The 19,028-nt window shown below is 49.6% G+C and overlaps 1 protein-coding gene across 1 annotated transcript; it reads right to left on the bottom strand.

Moving 5' to 3' along the window:
• Window positions 1–1,628: 1,628 nt before the first annotated feature.
• Window positions 1,629–18,636, bottom strand: DCTN3 (dynactin subunit 3). Its single transcript, XM_088461606.1, has 7 exons — window positions 18,500–18,636; window positions 16,391–16,475; window positions 15,474–15,560; window positions 9,111–9,194; window positions 5,055–5,113; window positions 3,014–3,073; window positions 1,629–2,505 (listed from the first exon to the last, which is right to left on the bottom strand). Exons 1-7 carry the CDS (start codon window positions 18,581–18,583, stop codon window positions 2,416–2,418), a joined length of 549 nt encoding a protein of 182 aa, XP_088317732.1. The 5' UTR covers window positions 18,584–18,636; the 3' UTR covers window positions 1,629–2,415.
• Window positions 18,637–19,028: the final 392 nt, after the last annotated feature.

Genomic DNA, 19,028 nt, shown 5'->3' on the forward strand with positions numbered 1-19,028 from the left:
CATGGTGAGCGTGAAACATTTGTACCTGCTAATTCCAGGTTTTTCTGAAGCTCTCCACAAGTGTTCCTTGGCTCTTGGACAACTCTTCTGATAATTCTTTTTACTCCTCTGTCAGAAATCTTGCGAGGAGCACCTAGTCGTGGCCGGTTTATGGTGAAATTTAGTTCTTTCCACTTCTGGATTATGGCCCCAACAGTGCTGACTGGAACATTCAGAAGTTTAGAAATCCTTCTATAACCAATGCCATCAGTATGTTTTGCAACAATAAGGTTGTGAAGGTCTTGAGAGAGCTCTTTGCTTTTACCCATCATGAGATGTATCTTGTGTGACACCTTGGTAATAAGACACCTTTTTATAGGCCATCATTTGGGACTGAACCAGCTTATATTAATTTGCACTAACAAGGGGCAGGATTGCTTTCTAATTACTGATAGATGTCAGCTGGTGTCTTGGCTTTCCATGCCTTTTTGCACCTCCCTTTCTTCATGTGTTCAATACTTTTTCCCGTGTCATTTCATATTATTACACATAATCTAATTTATGGACATCTATGGTTTGATTTCTCTGCATGTGTGGATTATATGGGTTGTTGCTGACATTTGGTGAAAATTTCATTACAATAGCCCCATCACACATATATAGTTACTGAGAATTGTTGATGTACTCAATTCTTATTTTACCCGCTGCATGTGTGCATTATATTATATATATATATATATATATATATACACACACACACACACACACACATACATACACACAGGGTAGGGCAGCAATTTTACAGATTTTCTGCGCAGGGGTATGGTGGGGGGGGGGGGGGGGGGATACATTACCTTACACCCTCTTGTCCACATCCTTCCATTTAGCAGCAGAGTCACTAAGAGGGTGTAGGCCGCTCCCGGTTGTCACCCAATGAGGGGTGACACCAAAAAGCCGGTATAAGAGTTGGCATTGCAGACAGTCTCTGGAGGCAGCCCAGCATCTCGGGAAATACTGAGTGATGAAAACAAGGGTCAGGCTGTGAGGCCACGCCCCACGCCGCTAGGCCACAGCCCCTTTTGCACCAAGTGCCACAAAGCACAGTGACACCCCTGCATCGGAGTAGTGCACAATGTACTTTCGCCGTCAAGGCATATTACAAAAACGATTGACTCGTGGCTGCTTGACATTAATTTCATGTTCACTTTAATCTTCAGCATCATGATCCTGCAACGTCTGCTCACGCCATTAAACATGGGGGTGTCATTTTGAATAAACTGGTTCTGCTGAATTTCAAAATTGCCCCAATCCCTGCCCCACCCACAGGAAACTGCAGGATCTGTTTTGGAGATGCTACGCTGCGTTATGGTAAACATGCACGGAAGACTGCGCAGTAACGGCATATCTGTAATTTTCCCCGCCACGCACGCACACACTAATATTATATCTATTTATTTATATTATAGTATTTCTTTTCCCAGATGTGCCATAACTGTGCAATAGGATCAAAATCAGCTTCCTCCAAGCTACTATTAAAATGACTACAAAACATTATATAATAATAAGTTGAAGGTGACTATAGAACCCCAGATATTGGGCATGTACCTGCAGAGAGATGGGCATAGGGGCAGTCAGGAGCCAGACAAGTATTTCATGTGTCAACTTTATTACAGAGCAGACTCAGCACAGAGGAGATTATACAAAACTAAGCAACGAGAGAATGTGGAGCGCGGCGTGTTTGGTAACGGACATACACTCGGGAATGATGGGAGACAGATACTGTACTGGGACATAGATATACGTAAATATTTAACACATACGATAGGGGCAAATAATTCTGGTATTTAAAAAACTTTTCTCTTGAAGGTTTGAATTGCTTAAATGCACAGCTCCCATGCGTATCACTGTACATTACCTCCACAAATATAGTAGTGTAAAGAGACTATTACTGAATTATGTCTGGGGTCAGATGACAGCCCCTCGGTGCAGGGAGATGAAAGCGTTAATGGCCCCCACCGTTGAATAACCTGTAACGTGACCTGCCCGGCGTGTAGTAATAAGTGAGATGCTGACTCTAGGCTCTGCCACTAATAAGGGTACAGGATACCACGTAATGTAACGTCTCGTAGGGCTGAGCTGGACAATCAGTAATCCTTGTATTAGCGCAGAGGTTAGACACAAGTAATAAAATGACCTGCGCTACAACCGGACAACGCACTGGAGAGTCTCATCCCCGCCCCATAGCCCGGTCACACTGCAGCTTAAACCCTATGAGAATCTGCCGCGGAGAGACCATAAATATCTCTGCATTTCTGGGGACAGACAAAGCATTTCCAGGACCCATAACATAGAGGAGACTGCGTCCGGTACAGGCGACACACATGCGGAGTCTTATAAATAATAGACGGTGACGGACGCTGGCGGCGAAGGGCGATATCACTCAGAAAGCGGTTTCACTTGTTTCGCTGCCTCCAGTTGGGACAGGGTCTCATCCCACATAACAAACTGCTTGGACAGGAGCACGGTCTGGGTGCGCTGGTTAAGGACATACAGAATAGAGACAGTCACTCTTGTATCCCCCCCATACAGCCCACAGAGCATTGCGCATAACCATGAGCCCCAATACTCATCAGTAAAGGAATAATAGAGGAACGGACGCAACAAAACCCTTCACATGAGCAATAAGCAGTCTGCGGCTATGTCGTGTAACCATAGAATATACTTACTGCCGCTCGCCATAAATAAATGACGTTCCCTGTAAGGAGTGACCCAGTTTCTCAAATGTATATACAGAAAAGGACTATATGTAGTTACAGCTCTATCATCTATATAGTGACACCTCTGAACAATTTCAAATAAATAAAGGCACCCTACCGGCACCAGTAACGGAGCTCACCATTTTCTGTGCCACAAACGCGGAGGAGAGCCAGGGTGGGTGTGAGGCTGCTATTACCTATAACATAGAGATCCTGGCAGGGACCTCTGTCCACTGTGTAATCCGCCCTCACACCGGGTCTATACATACAAAGGATACCATTTTGTTGTAATCCTCAAAGAGCTTCTTCGTTTCGGCTGAAACCTCCTCACACTGGTCCTGGCAATAAGCAGCCAATGGTTAGAACATGTCTGTCTGGGTGGTCAGTGGGCGCCTCTCATGTGACCCAGCCACCAGCTGATCCCTTCCGTATATAAAGCATGATACATAGGCTTGCCGTAACATCCCTTTCATTCCGAATTACACAGAGTCTCCGGCAAGCTGTGGTCTCATCTCACCTGGTTATAATCAGCCACATAACCTGTGTAATTCATATGTCCCGAAATTAAAGGGATGATATGGCAAGCCTAATTATAGACAATCACATATACATGGAAATATAGACTTAGTACCTATATACCCCTGCCTGTGATCCCTACAGTGTCATATTAGTTCCCTACATCCCCTGCATGTGATCCCTACAGTGTCATATTAGTTCCCTACATCCCCTGCATGTGATCCCTACAGTGATATTACTCCCTACACCCCCATCAGATAATCCCTACTGTCATATTACTCCACACACCCACAGCAGATAATCCCTACAGTGTCATATTACTCCCCACACCCAGAGCAGATAATCCCTACAGTGTCATATTACTCCCCAAACGCACAGCAGATAATCCCTACAGTGTCATATTACTCCCCACACCCAGAGCAGATAATCCCTACAGTGCCATATTACTCCCCACACCCACAGAAGATAATCCCTACAGTGTCATATTACTCCCCACACCCAGAGCATATAATCCCTACAGTGTCCTATTACTCCCCACACCCAGAGCAGATAATCCCTACAGTGTCATATTACTCCTCACACCCAGAGCAGATAATCCCTAGTGTCATATTACTCCCCACACCCACAGCAGATAATCCCTACAGTGTCATATTACTCCCCACACCCACAGCAGATAATCCCTACAGTGTCATATTACTCCCCACACCCACAGCAGATAATCCCTACAGTGTCATATTACTCCCCACACCCAGAGCAGATAATCCCTACAGTGCCATATTACTCCCCACACCCAGAGCAGATAATCCCTACAATGTCATATTACTCCCCAAACCCACATCAGATAATCCCTAGTGTCATATTACTCCCCACACCCAGAGCAGATAATCCCTAGTGTCATATTACTCCTCACACCCAGAGCAGATAATCCCTACAGTGTCATATTACTCCCCACACCCACAGCAGATAATCCCTACAGTGTCATATTACTCCCCACACCCAGAGCAGATAATTCCTAGTGTCATATTACTCCCCACACCCACAGAAGATAATCCCTACAGTGTCATATTACTCCCCACACCCAGAGCAGATAATCCCTACAGTGTCATATTACTCCCCACACCCACAGAAGATAATCCCTACAGTGTCATATTACTCCCCACACCCAGAGCAGATAATCCCTACAGTGCCATATTACTCCCCAAACCCACATCAGATAATCCCTACAGTGTCATATTACTCCCCACACCCAGAGCAGATAATCCCTACAGTGCCATATTACTCCCCACACCCACAGAAGATAATCCCTAGTGTCATATTACTCCCCACACCCAGAGCAGATAATCCCTACAGTGTCATATTACTCCCCACACCCACAGCAGATAATCCCTAGTGTCATATTACTCCCCTGTACGTGATCCCAACAATGTCATATTGCCCCCCCCCCCCCACACTATCCCTGCAGGTGATCCCTACAGTGTCTTATTACTCCCCCACATCCCCTGCAAGTGATCCCTACAGAGTCCTATTACTCCCCACATCCCCTGCAGGTGATCCCTACAGAGTCCTATTACTCCCCACATCCCCTGCAAGTGATCCCTACAGAGTCCTATTACTCCCCACATCCCCTGCAGGTGATCCCTACAGAGTCCTATTACTCCCCACATACCCTACACCACTGAGACTGTAAGAGGTCCCAGAGTACTGAGGGAAGCAGCTTTCTGGGACCCCCACAACTAGTAGAGATTGTCCATGGTGACCATTACCACATTTTACAGGAACCCTCAGTCATTGCTGGAAACAAACCTGTTGTTTGATGTGGATCTGGGACAGAGCCTGTAGCTTGGAGGCCTGTGCTGGGACCGCTGAGGATAGAGACAAAGAGCAATGTGATATATAGACATGGCACAATGCGCTCATCAGCCAGTTACTGACCATCTCCTGTAATAACGCCTTTATAATGACTGTATTACACTCCAATATACTGCCACCACGTCACAGGGCTGTCCCCATAATGACATTCACGTGCTCTAACTTCACATGCATCCTGTACAGCACCTCCCTACCCCCAGACCCCTTCCCCAGGACAGTACGTAGTAAATACAGCTTTATACATAGTGACTACAGAATATTTCTCTGGACATCTCTGGATTATTAATCTCAGCACAGATTCTCCTCCATTTACAGTAAACCTGCATGAGAATGTAGTAACAGCCCTAAGTATATTTATGTAACATGATTCCAAGAGGAGATGTATGAACACTGGTATACTGGAAACATTGGGGAAGAAGTGGAATAACCCATAGCAACCGTAAGCCCTGAAGAATGAAACGTAGAATCTGATAGGCAAAGATCTTTCCAATCCATTCTCATAACCATCCTGTTTACAGCGGGTAATGGTACAGTACCAGGCTGGTGGGATGAGAAGCAGTGGGTAATGGTACAGTACCGGGCTGGTGGGAAAAGAAGCAGTGGGTAATGGTACAGTACTGGGCTGGTGGGAAAAGAAGCAGTGGGTAATGGTACAGTACTGGGCTGGTGGGAAAAGAAGCAGTGGGTAATGGTACAGTACCGGGCTGGTGGGAAGAGAAGCAGTGGGTATGGTACAGTACCAGGCTGGTGGGATGAGAAGCAGTGGGTAATGGTACAGTACTGGGCTGGTGGGATGAGAAGCAGTGGGTAATGGTACAGTACTGGGCTGGTGGGATGAGAAGCAGTGGGTAATGGTACAGTACCAGGCTGGTGGGATGAGAAGCAGTGGGTAATGGTACAGTACCGGGCTGGTGGGAAAAGAAGCAGTGGGTAATGGTACAGTACTGGGCTGGTGGGAAAAGAAGCAGTGGGTAATGGTACAGTACTGGGCTGGTGGGAAAAGAAGCAGTGGGTAATGGTACAGTACCGGGCTGGTGGGAAGAGAAGCAGTGGGTATGGTACAGTACCAGGCTGGTGGGATGAGAAGCAGTGGGTAATGGTACAGTACTGGGCTGGTGGGAAGAGAAGCAGTGGGTAATGGTACAGTACTGGGCTGGTGGGATGAGAAGCAGTGGGTAATGGTACAGTACTGGGCTGGTGGGATGAGAAGCAGTGGGTAATGGTACAGTACCGGGCTGGTGGGAAGAGAAGCAGTGGGTATGGTACAGTACCAGGCTGGTGGGATGAGAAGCAGTGGGTAATGGTACAGTACTGGGCTGGTGGGAAGAGAAGCAGTGGGTAATGGTACAGTACTGGGCTGGTGGGAAGAGAAGCAGTGGGTAATGGTACAGTACCGGGCTGGTGGGAATAGAAGCAGTGGGTAATGGTACAGTACCAGGCTGGTGGGATGAGAAGCAGTGGGTAATGGTACAGTACCAGGCTGGTGGGATGAGAAGCAGTGGGTAATGGTACAGTACCAGGCTGGTGGGAAGAGAAGCAGTGGGTAATGGTACAGTACTGGGCTGGTGGGAATAGAAGCAGTGGGTAATGGTACAGTACCGGGCTGGTGGGAATAGAAGCAGTGGGTAATGGTACAGTACCAGGCTGGTGGGAATAGAAGCAGTGGGTAATGGTACAGTACCAGGCTGGTGGGATGAGAAGCAGTGGGTAATGGTACAGTACCAGGCTGGTGGGATGAGAAGCAGTGGGTAATGGTACAGTACCAGGCTGGTGGGATGAGAAGCAGTGGGTAATGGTACAGTACCAGGCTGGTGGGATGAGAAGCAGTGGGTAATGGTACAGTACCAGGCTGGTGGGATGAGAAGCAGTGGGTAATGGTACAGTACCAGGCTGGTGGGATGAGAAGCAGTGGGTAATGGTACAGTACCGGGCTGGTGGGAAGAGAAGCAGTGGGTAATGGTACAGTACTGGGCTGGTGGGAACAGAAGCAGTGGGTAATGGTACAGTACCGGGCTGGTGGGATGAGAAGCAGTGGGTAATGGTACAGTACCAGGCTGGTGGGATGAGAAGCAGTGGGTAATGGTACAGTACCAGGCTGGTGGGATGAGAAGCAGTGGGTAATGGTACAGTACCAGGCTGGTGGGATGAGAAGCAGTGGGTAATGGTACAGTACCGGGCTGGTGGGAAAAGAAGCAGTGGGTAATGGTACAGTACTGGGCTGGTGGGAAAAGAAGCAGTGGGTAATGGTACAGTACTGGGCTGGTGGGAAAAGAAGCAGTGGGTAATGGTACAGTACCGGGCTGGTGGGAAGAGAAGCAGTGGGTATGGTACAGTACCAGGCTGGTGGGATGAGAAGCAGTGGGTAATGGTACAGTACTGGGCTGGTGGGAAGAGAAGCAGTGGGTAATGGTACAGTACTGGGCTGGTGGGATGAGAAGCAGTGGGTAATGGTACAGTACTGGGCTGGTGGGATGAGAAGCAGTGGGTAATGGTACAGTACCGGGCTGGTGGGAAGAGAAGCAGTGGGTATGGTACAGTACCAGGCTGGTGGGATGAGAAGCAGTGGGTAATGGTACAGTACTGGGCTGGTGGGAAGAGAAGCAGTGGGTAATGGTACAGTACTGGGCTGGTGGGAAGAGAAGCAGTGGGTAATGGTACAGTACCGGGCTGGTGGGAATAGAAGCAGTGGGTAATGGTACAGTACCAGGCTGGTGGGATGAGAAGCAGTGGGTAATGGTACAGTACCAGGCTGGTGGGATGAGAAGCAGTGGGTAATGGTACAGTACCAGGCTGGTGGGAAGAGAAGCAGTGGGTAATGGTACAGTACTGGGCTGGTGGGAATAGAAGCAGTGGGTAATGGTACAGTACCGGGCTGGTGGGAATAGAAGCAGTGGGTAATGGTACAGTACCAGGCTGGTGGGAATAGAAGCAGTGGGTAATGGTACAGTACCAGGCTGGTGGGATGAGAAGCAGTGGGTAATGGTACAGTACCAGGCTGGTGGGATGAGAAGCAGTGGGTAATGGTACAGTACCAGGCTGGTGGGATGAGAAGCAGTGGGTAATGGTACAGTACCAGGCTGGTGGGATGAGAAGCAGTGGGTAATGGTACAGTACCAGGCTGGTGGGATGAGAAGCAGTGGGTAATGGTACAGTACCAGGCTGGTGGGATGAGAAGCAGTGGGTAATGGTACAGTACCGGGCTGGTGGGAAGAGAAGCAGTGGGTAATGGTACAGTACTGGGCTGGTGGGAACAGAAGCAGTGGGTAATGGTACAGTACCGGGCTGGTGGGATGAGAAGCAGTGGGTAATGGTACAGTACCAGGCTGGTGGGATGAGAAGCAGTGGGTAATGGTACAGTACCAGGCTGGTGGGATGAGAAGCAGTGGGTAATGGTACAGTACCAGGCTGGTGGGATGAGAAGCAGTGGGTAAAGGTACAGTACAGGAGTGGTGGGAAGAGAAGCAGTGGGTAATGGTACAGTACTGGGCTGGTGGGAAGAGAAGCAGTGGGTAATGGTACAGTACAGGACTGGTGGGAAGAGAAGCAGTGGGTAATGGTACAGTACTGGGCTGGTGGGAAGAGAAGCAGTGGGTAATGGTACAGTACTGGGCTGGTGGGAAGAGAAGCAGTGGGTAATGGTACAGTACTGGGCTGGTGGGAAGAGAAGCAGTGGGTAGTGGTACAGTACTGGGCTGGTGGGAAGAGAAGCAGTAGGTAATGGTACAGTACAGGACTGGTGGGATGAGAAGCAGTGGGTAGCGGTACAGTACAGGACTGGTGGGAAGAGAAGCAGTGGGTAATGGTACAGTAGAGGACTGGTGGGATGAGAAGCAGTGGGTAATGGTACAGTACAGGACTGGTGGGATGAGAAGCAGTGGGTAATGGTACAGTACAGGACTGGTGGGATGAGAAGCAGTGGGTAATGGTACAGTACCAGGCTGGTGGGATGAGAAGCAGTGGGTAGCGGTACAGACCCGGGTTTGTGAATACCTTTGATGTGCTCGCTGTCCAGTAGCGGCTGCAGAGTGTGTAGTTCTTCCAGCAGCGCAGCCTGGGTCAGGATATACTGCTCTTCTGCAGGGAGAGGGGGACACAGGAAACATCATTCACACAACTGATCATTTTATGTGACAATTCCCCTATTTCCCTGGTCTGCAAACTACCCCAAATAAATCTGTCTGTCCCTACTTTTGTGGAACTGTAAATTCGACTAGAAGATTGCACCCAGCATTGATCAAAACAATTAACTTTTTCTTCTAAAACAGAGTTTTGGTTATCCTCAATTATATACGGAAAAGCGTTAATTACAGGTTCTGAACCTGACACTGACCCTTATACTAAGTTACTGTGCTCTATATAGCAGCTATACAGCCACACTCACAGCACCATATATAACACCCATGTGTGCCGGAACCTGACACTGACCCTTATACTAAGTTACTGCATTCTATATAGCAGCTATACAGCCACACTCACAGCAGCATATATAACACCCATGTGTGCCGGAACCTGACACTGACCCTTATACTAAGTTACTGCATTCTATATAGCAGCTATACAGCCACGCTCACAGCACCATATATAACACTCATGTGTGCCGGAACCTGACACTGACCCTTATACTAAGTTACTGCATTCTATATAGCAGCTATACAGCCACACTCACAGCAGCATATTTAACACCCATGTGTGCCGGAACCTGACACTGACCCTTATACTAAGTTACTGCATTCTATATAGCAGCTATACAGCCACACTCACAGCAGCATATATAACACCCATGTGTGCCGGAACCTGACACTGACCCTTATACTAAGTTACTGTAATCTATATAGCAGCTATACAGCCACACTCACAGCAGCATATATAACACCCATGTGTGCCGGAACCTGACACTGACCCTTATACTAAGTTACTGTGCTCTATATAGCAGCTATACAGCCACACTCACAGCACCATATATAACACCCATGTGTGCCGGAACCTGACACTGACCCTTATACTAAGTTACTGCATTCTATATAGCAGCTATACAGCCACACTCACAGCAGCATATATAACACCCATGTGTGCCGGAACCTGACACTGACCCTTATACTAAGTTACTGCATTCTATATAGCAGCTATACAGCCACACTCACAGCAGCATATATAACACCCATGTGTGCCGGAACCTGACACTGACCCTTATACTAAGTTACTGCATTCTATATAGCAGCTATACAGCCACACTCACAGCACCATATATAACACCCATGTGTGCCGCAACCAGACACTGACCCTTATACTAAGTTACTGCATTCTATATAGCAGGTATAAAGCCACGCTCACAGCAGCATATATAACACCCATGTGTGCTGGAACCTGACACTGACCCTTATACTAAGTTACTGCATTCTATATAGCAGCTATACAGCCATGCTCACAGCACCATATATAACACCCATGTGTGCCGGAACCTGACACTGACCCTTATACTAAGTTACTGTGCTCTATATAGCAGCTATACAGCCACACTCACAGCAGCATATATAACACCCATGTGTGCCGGAACCTGACACTGACCCTTATACTAAGTTACTGAATTCTATATAGCAGCTATACAGCCACACTCACAGCACCATATATAACACCCATGTGTGCCGGAACCTGACACTGACCCTTATACTAAGTTACTGCATTCTATATAGCAGCTATACAGCCACGCTCACAGCAGCATATATAACACCCATGTGTGCCGGAACCTGACACTGACCCTTATACTAAGTTACTGTGCTCTATATAGCAGCTATACAGCCACACTCACAGCAGCATATATAACACCCATGTGTGCCGGAACCTGACACTGACCCTTATACTAAGTTACTGCATTCTATATAGCAGCTATACAGCCACACTCACAGCACCATATATAACACCCATGTGTGCCGGAACCTGACACTGACCCTTATACTAAGTTACTGCATTCTACATAGCAGCTATACAGCCACGCTCACAGCAGCATATATAACACCCATGTGTGCCGGAACCTGACACTGACCCTTATACTAAGTTACTGCATTCTATATAGCAGCTATACAGCCACACTCACAGCACCATATATAACACCCATGTGTGCCGGAACCTGACACTGACCCTTATACTAAGTTACTGCATTCTATATAGCAGCTATACAGCCACACTCACAGCAGCATATATAACACCCATGTGTGCCGGAACCTGACACTGACCCTTATACTAAGTTACTGCATTCTATATAGCAGCTATACAGCCACGCTCACAGCAGCATATATAACACCCATGTGTGCCGGAACCTGACACTGACCCTTATACTAAGTTACTGCATTCTATATAGCAGCTATACAGCCACGCTCACAGCAGCATATATGACACCCATGTGTGCCGGAACCCGACACTGACCCTTATACTAAGTTACTGCGCTCTATATAGCCGCTATACAGCCACACTCACAGCACCATATATAACACCCATGTGTGCTGGAACCTGACACTGACCCTTATACTAACTTACTGCATTCTATATAGCAGCTATACAGCCACACTCACAGCACCATATATAACATCCATGTGTGCCGGAACCTGACACTGACCCTTATACTAAGTTACTGCATTCTATATAGCAGCTATACAGCCACGCTCACAGCACCATATATAACACCCATGTGTGCTGGAACCTGACACTGACCCTTATACTAAGTTACTGCATCCTATATAGCAGCTATACAGCCACACTCACAGCACCATATATAACACCCATGTGTGCCGGAACCTGACACTGACCCTTATACTATGTTACTGCATTCTATATAGCAGCTATACAGCCACACTCACAGCACCATATATAACACCCATGTGTGCCGGAACCTGACACTGACCCTTATACTAAGTTACTGTGCTCTATATAGCAGCTATACAGCCACGCTCACAGCACCATATATAACACCCATGTGTGCCGGAACCTGACACTGACCCTTATACTAAGTTACTGCATTCTATATAGCAGCTATACAGCCACACTCACAGCAGCATATATAACACCCATGTGTGCCGGAACCTGACACTGACCCTTATACTAAGTTACTGCATTCTATATAGCAGCTATACAGCCACGCTCACAGCACCATATATAACACCCATGTGTGCCGGAACCTGACACTGACCCTTATACTAAGTTACTGTGCTCTATATAGCAGCTATACAGCCACACTCACAGCAGCATATATAACACCCATGTGTGCCGGAACCTGACACTGACCCTTATACTAAGTTACTGAATTCTATATAGCAGCTATACAGCCACACTCACAGCACCATATATAACACCCATGTGTGCCGGAACCTGACACTGACCCTTATACTAAGTTACTGCATTCTATATAGCAGCTATACAGCCACGCTCACAGCAGCATATATAACACCCATGTGTGCCGGAACCTGACACTGACCCTTATACTAAGTTACTGTGCTCTATATAGCAGCTATACAGCCACACTCACAGCAGCATATATAACACCCATGTGTGCCGGAACCTGACACTGACCCTTATACTAAGTTACTGCATTCTATATAGCAGCTATACAGCCACACTCACAGCACCATATATAACACCCATGTGTGCCGGAACCTGACACTGACCCTTATACTAAGTTACTGCATTCTATATAGCAGCTATACAGCCACGCTCACAGCACCATATATAACACCCATGTGTGCTGGAACCTGACACTGACCCTTATACTAAGTTACTGCATTCTATATAGCAGCTATACAGCCACGCTCACAGCACCATATATAACACCCATGTGTGCCGGAACCTGACACTGACCCTTATACTAAGTTACTGTGCTCTATATAGCAGCTATACAGCCACACTCACAGCAGCATATATAACACCCATGTGTGCCGGAACCTGACACTGACCCTTATACTAAGTTACTGAATTCTATATAGCAGCTATACAGCCACACTCACAGCACCATATATAACACCCATGTGTGCCGGAACCTGACACTGACCCTTATACTAAGTTACTGCATTCTATATAGCAGCTATACAGCCACGCTCACAGCAGCATATATAACACCCATGTGTGCCGGAACCTGACACTGACCCTTATACTAAGTTACTGTGCTCTATATAGCAGCTATACAGCCACACTCACAGCAGCATATATAACACCCATGTGTGCCGGAACCTGACACTGACCCTTATACTAAGTTACTGCATTCTATATAGCAGCTATACAGCCACACTCACAGCACCATATATAACACCCATGTGTGCCGGAACCTGACACTGACCCTTATACTAAGTTACTGCATTCTACATAGCAGCTATACAGCCACGCTCACAGCAGCATATATAACACCCATGTGTGCCGGAACCTGACACTGACCCTTATACTAAGTTACTGCATTCTATATAGCAGCTATACAGCCACACTCACAGCACCATATATAACACCCATGTGTGCCGGAACCTGACACTGACCCTTATACTAAGTTACTGCATTCTATATAGCAGCTATACAGCCACACTCACAGCAGCATATATAACACCCATGTGTGCCGGAACCTGACACTGACCCTTATACTAAGTTACTGCATTCTATATAGCAGCTATACAGCCACGCTCACAGCAGCATATATAACACCCATGTGTGCCGGAACCTGACACTGACCCTTATACTAAGTTACTGCATTCTATATAGCAGCTATACAGCCACGCTCACAGCAGCATATATGACACCCATGTGTGCCGGAACCCGACACTGACCCTTATACTAAGTTACTGCGCTCTATATAGCCGCTATACAGCCACACTCACAGCACCATATATAACACCCATGTGTGCCGGAACCTGACACTGACCCTTATATTAAGTTACTGCATTCTATATAGCAGCTATACAGCCACACTCACAGCAGCATATATAACACCCATGTGTGCCGGAACCTGACACTGACCATTATACTAAGTTACTGCGCTCTATATAGCAGCTATACAGCCACACTCACAGCACCATATATAACACCCATGTGTGCTGGAACCTGACACTGACCCTTATACTAAGTTACTGCATTCTATATAGCAGCTATACAGCCACGCTCACAGCACCATATATAACACCCATGTGTGCCGGAACCTGACACTGACCCTTACACTAAGCTACTGCATTCTATATAGCAGCTATACAGCCACACTCACAGCACCATATATAACACCCATGTGTGCCGGAACCTGACACTGACCCTTATACTAAGTTACTGCATTCTATATAGCAGCTATACAGCCACGCTCACAGCACCATATATAACACCCATGTGTGCCGGAACCTGACACTGACCCTTATACTAAGTTACTGCATTCTATATAGCAGCTATACAGCCACGCTCACAGCACCATATATAACACCCATGTGTGCCGGAACCTGACACTGACCCTTATACTAAGTTACTGCATTCTATATAGCAGCTATACAGCCACACTCACAGCACCATATATAACACCCATGTGTGCTGGAACCTGACACTGACCCTTATACTATGTTACTGCATTCTATATAGCAGCTATACAGCCACACTCACAGCACCATATATAACACCCATGTGTGCCGGAACCTGACACTGACCCTTATACTAAGTTACTGTGCTCTATATAGCAGCTATACAGCCACGCTCACAGCACCATATATAACACTCATGTGTGCCGGAACCTGGCACTGACCCTTATACTAAGTTACTGCATTCTATATAGCAGCTATACAGCCACGCTCACAGCAGCATATATAACACCCATGTGTGCCGGAACCTGACACTGACCCTTATACTAAGTTACTGTGCTCTATATAGCAGCTATACAGCCACGCTCACAGCACCATATATAACACCCATGTGTGCTGGAACCTGACACTGACCCTTATACTATGTTACTGCATTCTATATAGCAGCTATACAGCCACACTCACAGCACCATATATAACACCCATGTGTGCCGGAACCTGACACTGACCCTTATACTAAGTTACTGTGCTCTATATAGCAGCTATACAGCCACGCTCACAGCACCATATATAACACTCATGTGTGCCGGAACCTGGCACTGACCCTTATACTAAGTTACTGCATTCTATATAGCAGCTATACAGCCACGCTCACAGCAGCATATATAACACCCATGTGTGCCGGAACCTGACACTGACCCTTATACTAAGTTACTGTGCTCTATATAGCAGCTATACAGCCACACTCACAGCACCATATATAACACCCATGTGTGACGGTACCTTACAATGACCCTTATACTAAGTCCATCAGCCATGACACAAAACTCACCTGCCAAAATTATTTCTAGTTTTATGGAGTCAGGAACAGCAATTCTGTCGATGTAATGTGGGTCAAGATATTTTATCAGGTCCTCAACTATAACGGGAGAAAGACAGAGAGGCAGCTGTGTGAGCCGGAACGGCACCGATTACAGTGATAAATGTGAGGAAAATAATGAACTCAGAGAAAATGTGATACACAAAACAGCAGAGTATATAACAAGTCAGCACAGAGCACCTAATATCTCTCCAGCCGAAAGGGCAGCGGCTATAATTCATATCTTCTGGCTAATGGACCAGCACAACAACTGTAATGGGAGCACTGGAGTAGCGCTACTGTACTGTATGGCGGAAGACACAATATTAGTTTCCACAAAAATGAAGTGACACAGAAAGTTTAAATGATAAAAACACACAGGCAGCGATGTTACCAGGGTCAGACTTCGGGGGCTTGTTAGGAGGATACGGGCTGTAGGGTTGGAAATGATGATTAATCTGTCTGATTGTACATATAGATCAGTTACACTCACCGGGATAATATCACAATGCACAATATACATTCATGTAATTTCTACATAATCCCAGAACTGAGCACATTACTGGTAATATAATGTCAGTCACATAGAAGGCTCCGTGCTTCCCTCAGATCGTCAGACCTATGACTGCAACCATAATGTGTCCATAGCACAAAGGTCATAGACAAGGAACCTGGGGTACTATAAGTAACAGCAAGCCATGGCTGACTGAGGGGGCCACAGGCTTCCCTATGGAGAAGGTGCTGCCAGGACAAAGGGGTGACCTGTATAAATAGAGGTCAGATCAGGGACGCAGCGGGGTCTATGGCTGAGCATCGGAGGCCTGTCCAGCGTTCCTGGGGCGGGTGACTGGCACATTGGGGGACTTACCCCGACATACAGGAACACTTACTCTTCTTATACAGCGTCTTCACTCGCTCCCGCTTGCTGGCGACGTTCCCCAGCGCACCCTGCACCCTTATCAATCCGTCTGCAACCTGGAACATAGAGGACATCTGGTCAGAGCCTGTTCCTGAGATGGTTATTACTGAGCAATAATGTGACAGGGGAGACCCCCATTATAGGAAACTGCCCCCTGGGAGCAGGCACACCATCCCCAATCCCCACACACCCACGGGAGAAACACGCCATCCCCAATCCCCCCACCCTAGGAGCAGGCACGCCATCCCCAGTCCTCATACCCCGGGAGCAGGCACGCCATCCCCAGTCCCCCACCTGTCACCCGGCACAGGGAGCCCCCCTCCCCACCTGTCACCCAGCACAGGGAGCCCCCCTCCCCACCTGTCTCTCGGCACAGGGAGCCCCCCTCCGAACCTGTCACCCGGCACAGGGAGCCCCCCTCCCCACCTGTCACCCGGCACAGGGAGCCCCCCTCCCCACCTGTCTCTCGGCACAGGGAGCCCCCCTCCCCACCTGTCACCCGGCACAGGGAGCCCCCCTCCCCACCTGTCACCCGGCACAGGGAGCCCCCCTCCCCACCTGTCTCCCGGCACAGGGAGCCCCCCTCCCCACCTGTCTCCCGGCACAGGGAGCCCCCCTCCCCACCTGTCTCCCGGCACAGGGAGCCCCCCTCCCCACCTGTCGCCCTGCGCATGGAGCCCCCCTCCCCACCTGTCTCCCGGCACAGGGAGCCCCCTCCCCACCTGTCACCCAGCACAGAGAGCCCCCTCCCCACTTGTCACCCAGCACAGGGAGCCCCCTCCCCACCTGTCACCCAGCACAGGGAGCCCCCCTCCCCACCTGTCACCCAGCACAGGGAGCCCCCCTCCCCACCTGTCACCCAGCACAGGGAGCCCCCCTCCCCACCTGTCGCCCTGCACATGGAGCCCCCCTCCCCACCTGTCTCCCGGCACAGGGAGCCCCCCTCCGAACCTGTCACCCGGCACAGGGAGCCCCCCTCCCCACCTGTCACCCAGCACAGGGAGCCCCCCTCCGAACCTGTCACCCGGCACAGGGAGCCCCCCTCCCCAACTGTCACAGACAGCCCCCCTCCCCACCTGTCACCCAGGACAGACAGCCCCCATCCCCACCTGTCACCCAGGACAGACAGCCCCCATCCCCACCTGTCACCCAGGACAGACAGCCCCCCTCCCCACCAGTCCCCTGCACAGAGAGCCCCCTCCCCACCTGTCACCCAGCACAGAGAGCCCCCTCCCCACCTGTCACCCAGCACAGGGAGCCCCTTCCCCACCTGTCACCCAGCACAGGGAGCCCCCCTCCCCACCTGTCACCCAGCACAGGGAGCCCCCCTCCCCACCTGTCACCCAGCACAGGGAGCCCCCCTCCCCACCTGTCGCCCTGCACATGGAGCCCCCCTCCCCACCTGTCTCCCGGCACAGGGAGCCCCCCTCCCCACCTGTCACCCAGCACAGGGAGCCCCCCTCCGAACCTGTCACCCGGCACAGGGAGCCCCCCTCCCCAACTGTCACAGACAGCCCCCCTCCCCACCTGTCACCCAGGACAGACAGCCCCCCTCCCCACCAGTCCCCTGCACAGAGAGCCCCCTCCCCACCTGTCACCCAGCACAGAGAGCCCCCTCCCCACCTGTCACCCAGCACAGGGAGCCCCTTCCCCACCTGTCACCCAGCACAGGGAGCCCCCCTCCCCACCTGTCACCCAGCACAGGGAGCCCCCCTCCCCACCTGTCACCCAGCACAGGGAGCCCCCCTCCCCACCTGTCGCCCTGCACATGGAGCCCCCCTCCCCACCTGTCTCCCGGCACAGGGAGCCCCCCTCCCCACCTGTCACCCAGCACAGGGAGCCCCCCTCCGAACCTGTCACCCGGCACAGGGAGCGCCCCTCCCCAACTGTCACAGACAGCCCCCCTCCCCACCTGTCACCCAGGACAGACAGCCCCCCTCCCCACCAGTCCCCTGCACAGAGAGCCCCCTCCCCACCTGTCACCCAGCACAGAGAGCCCCCTCCCCACCTGTCACCCAGCACAGGGAGCCCCCTCCCCACCTGTCACAGCACATGGGGAGCGGGCTGTGCGGTATCTCACCTTCCGGGCCGGGACCCCGCTCTCCCCGTACAGCCGCCTCTCCACCTCCCGCACCCGGCTCTGCAGCTCCCGCACCTCCGCCATCCTCACTCTGACACTTCCGGGACCACAGGATCTGACGTCATCACCGGCCCCGCCCCCGACTCAGTCTGTACCAGGATGTTATCTTCAATAACTTTATTGTTTGTTATTAGTCTGTTACACAGACACGGTGCTGTAATATGTAACATGTAAGGGGCACGGTGCTGTAATATGTAACATGTAAGGGGCACGGTGCTGTAATATGTAACATGTAAGGGGCACGGTGCTGTAATATGGAACATGTAAGGGGCACGGTGCTGTAATATGTAACATGTAAGGGGCACGGTGCTGTAATATGGAACATGTAAGGGGCACGGTGCTGTAATATGTAACATGTAAGGGGCACGGTGCTGTAATATGGAACATGTAAGGGGCACGGTGCTGTAATATGTAACATGTAAGGGGCACGGTGCTGTAATATGGAACATGTAAGGGGCACGGTGCTGTA

Source organism: Taudactylus pleione, unplaced genomic scaffold (assembly GCF_031769625.1).
Source record: "Taudactylus pleione unplaced genomic scaffold, aTauple2 ptg001078l, whole genome shotgun sequence".
Lineage (NCBI taxonomy): Eukaryota > Metazoa > Chordata > Amphibia > Anura > Myobatrachidae > Taudactylus > Taudactylus pleione.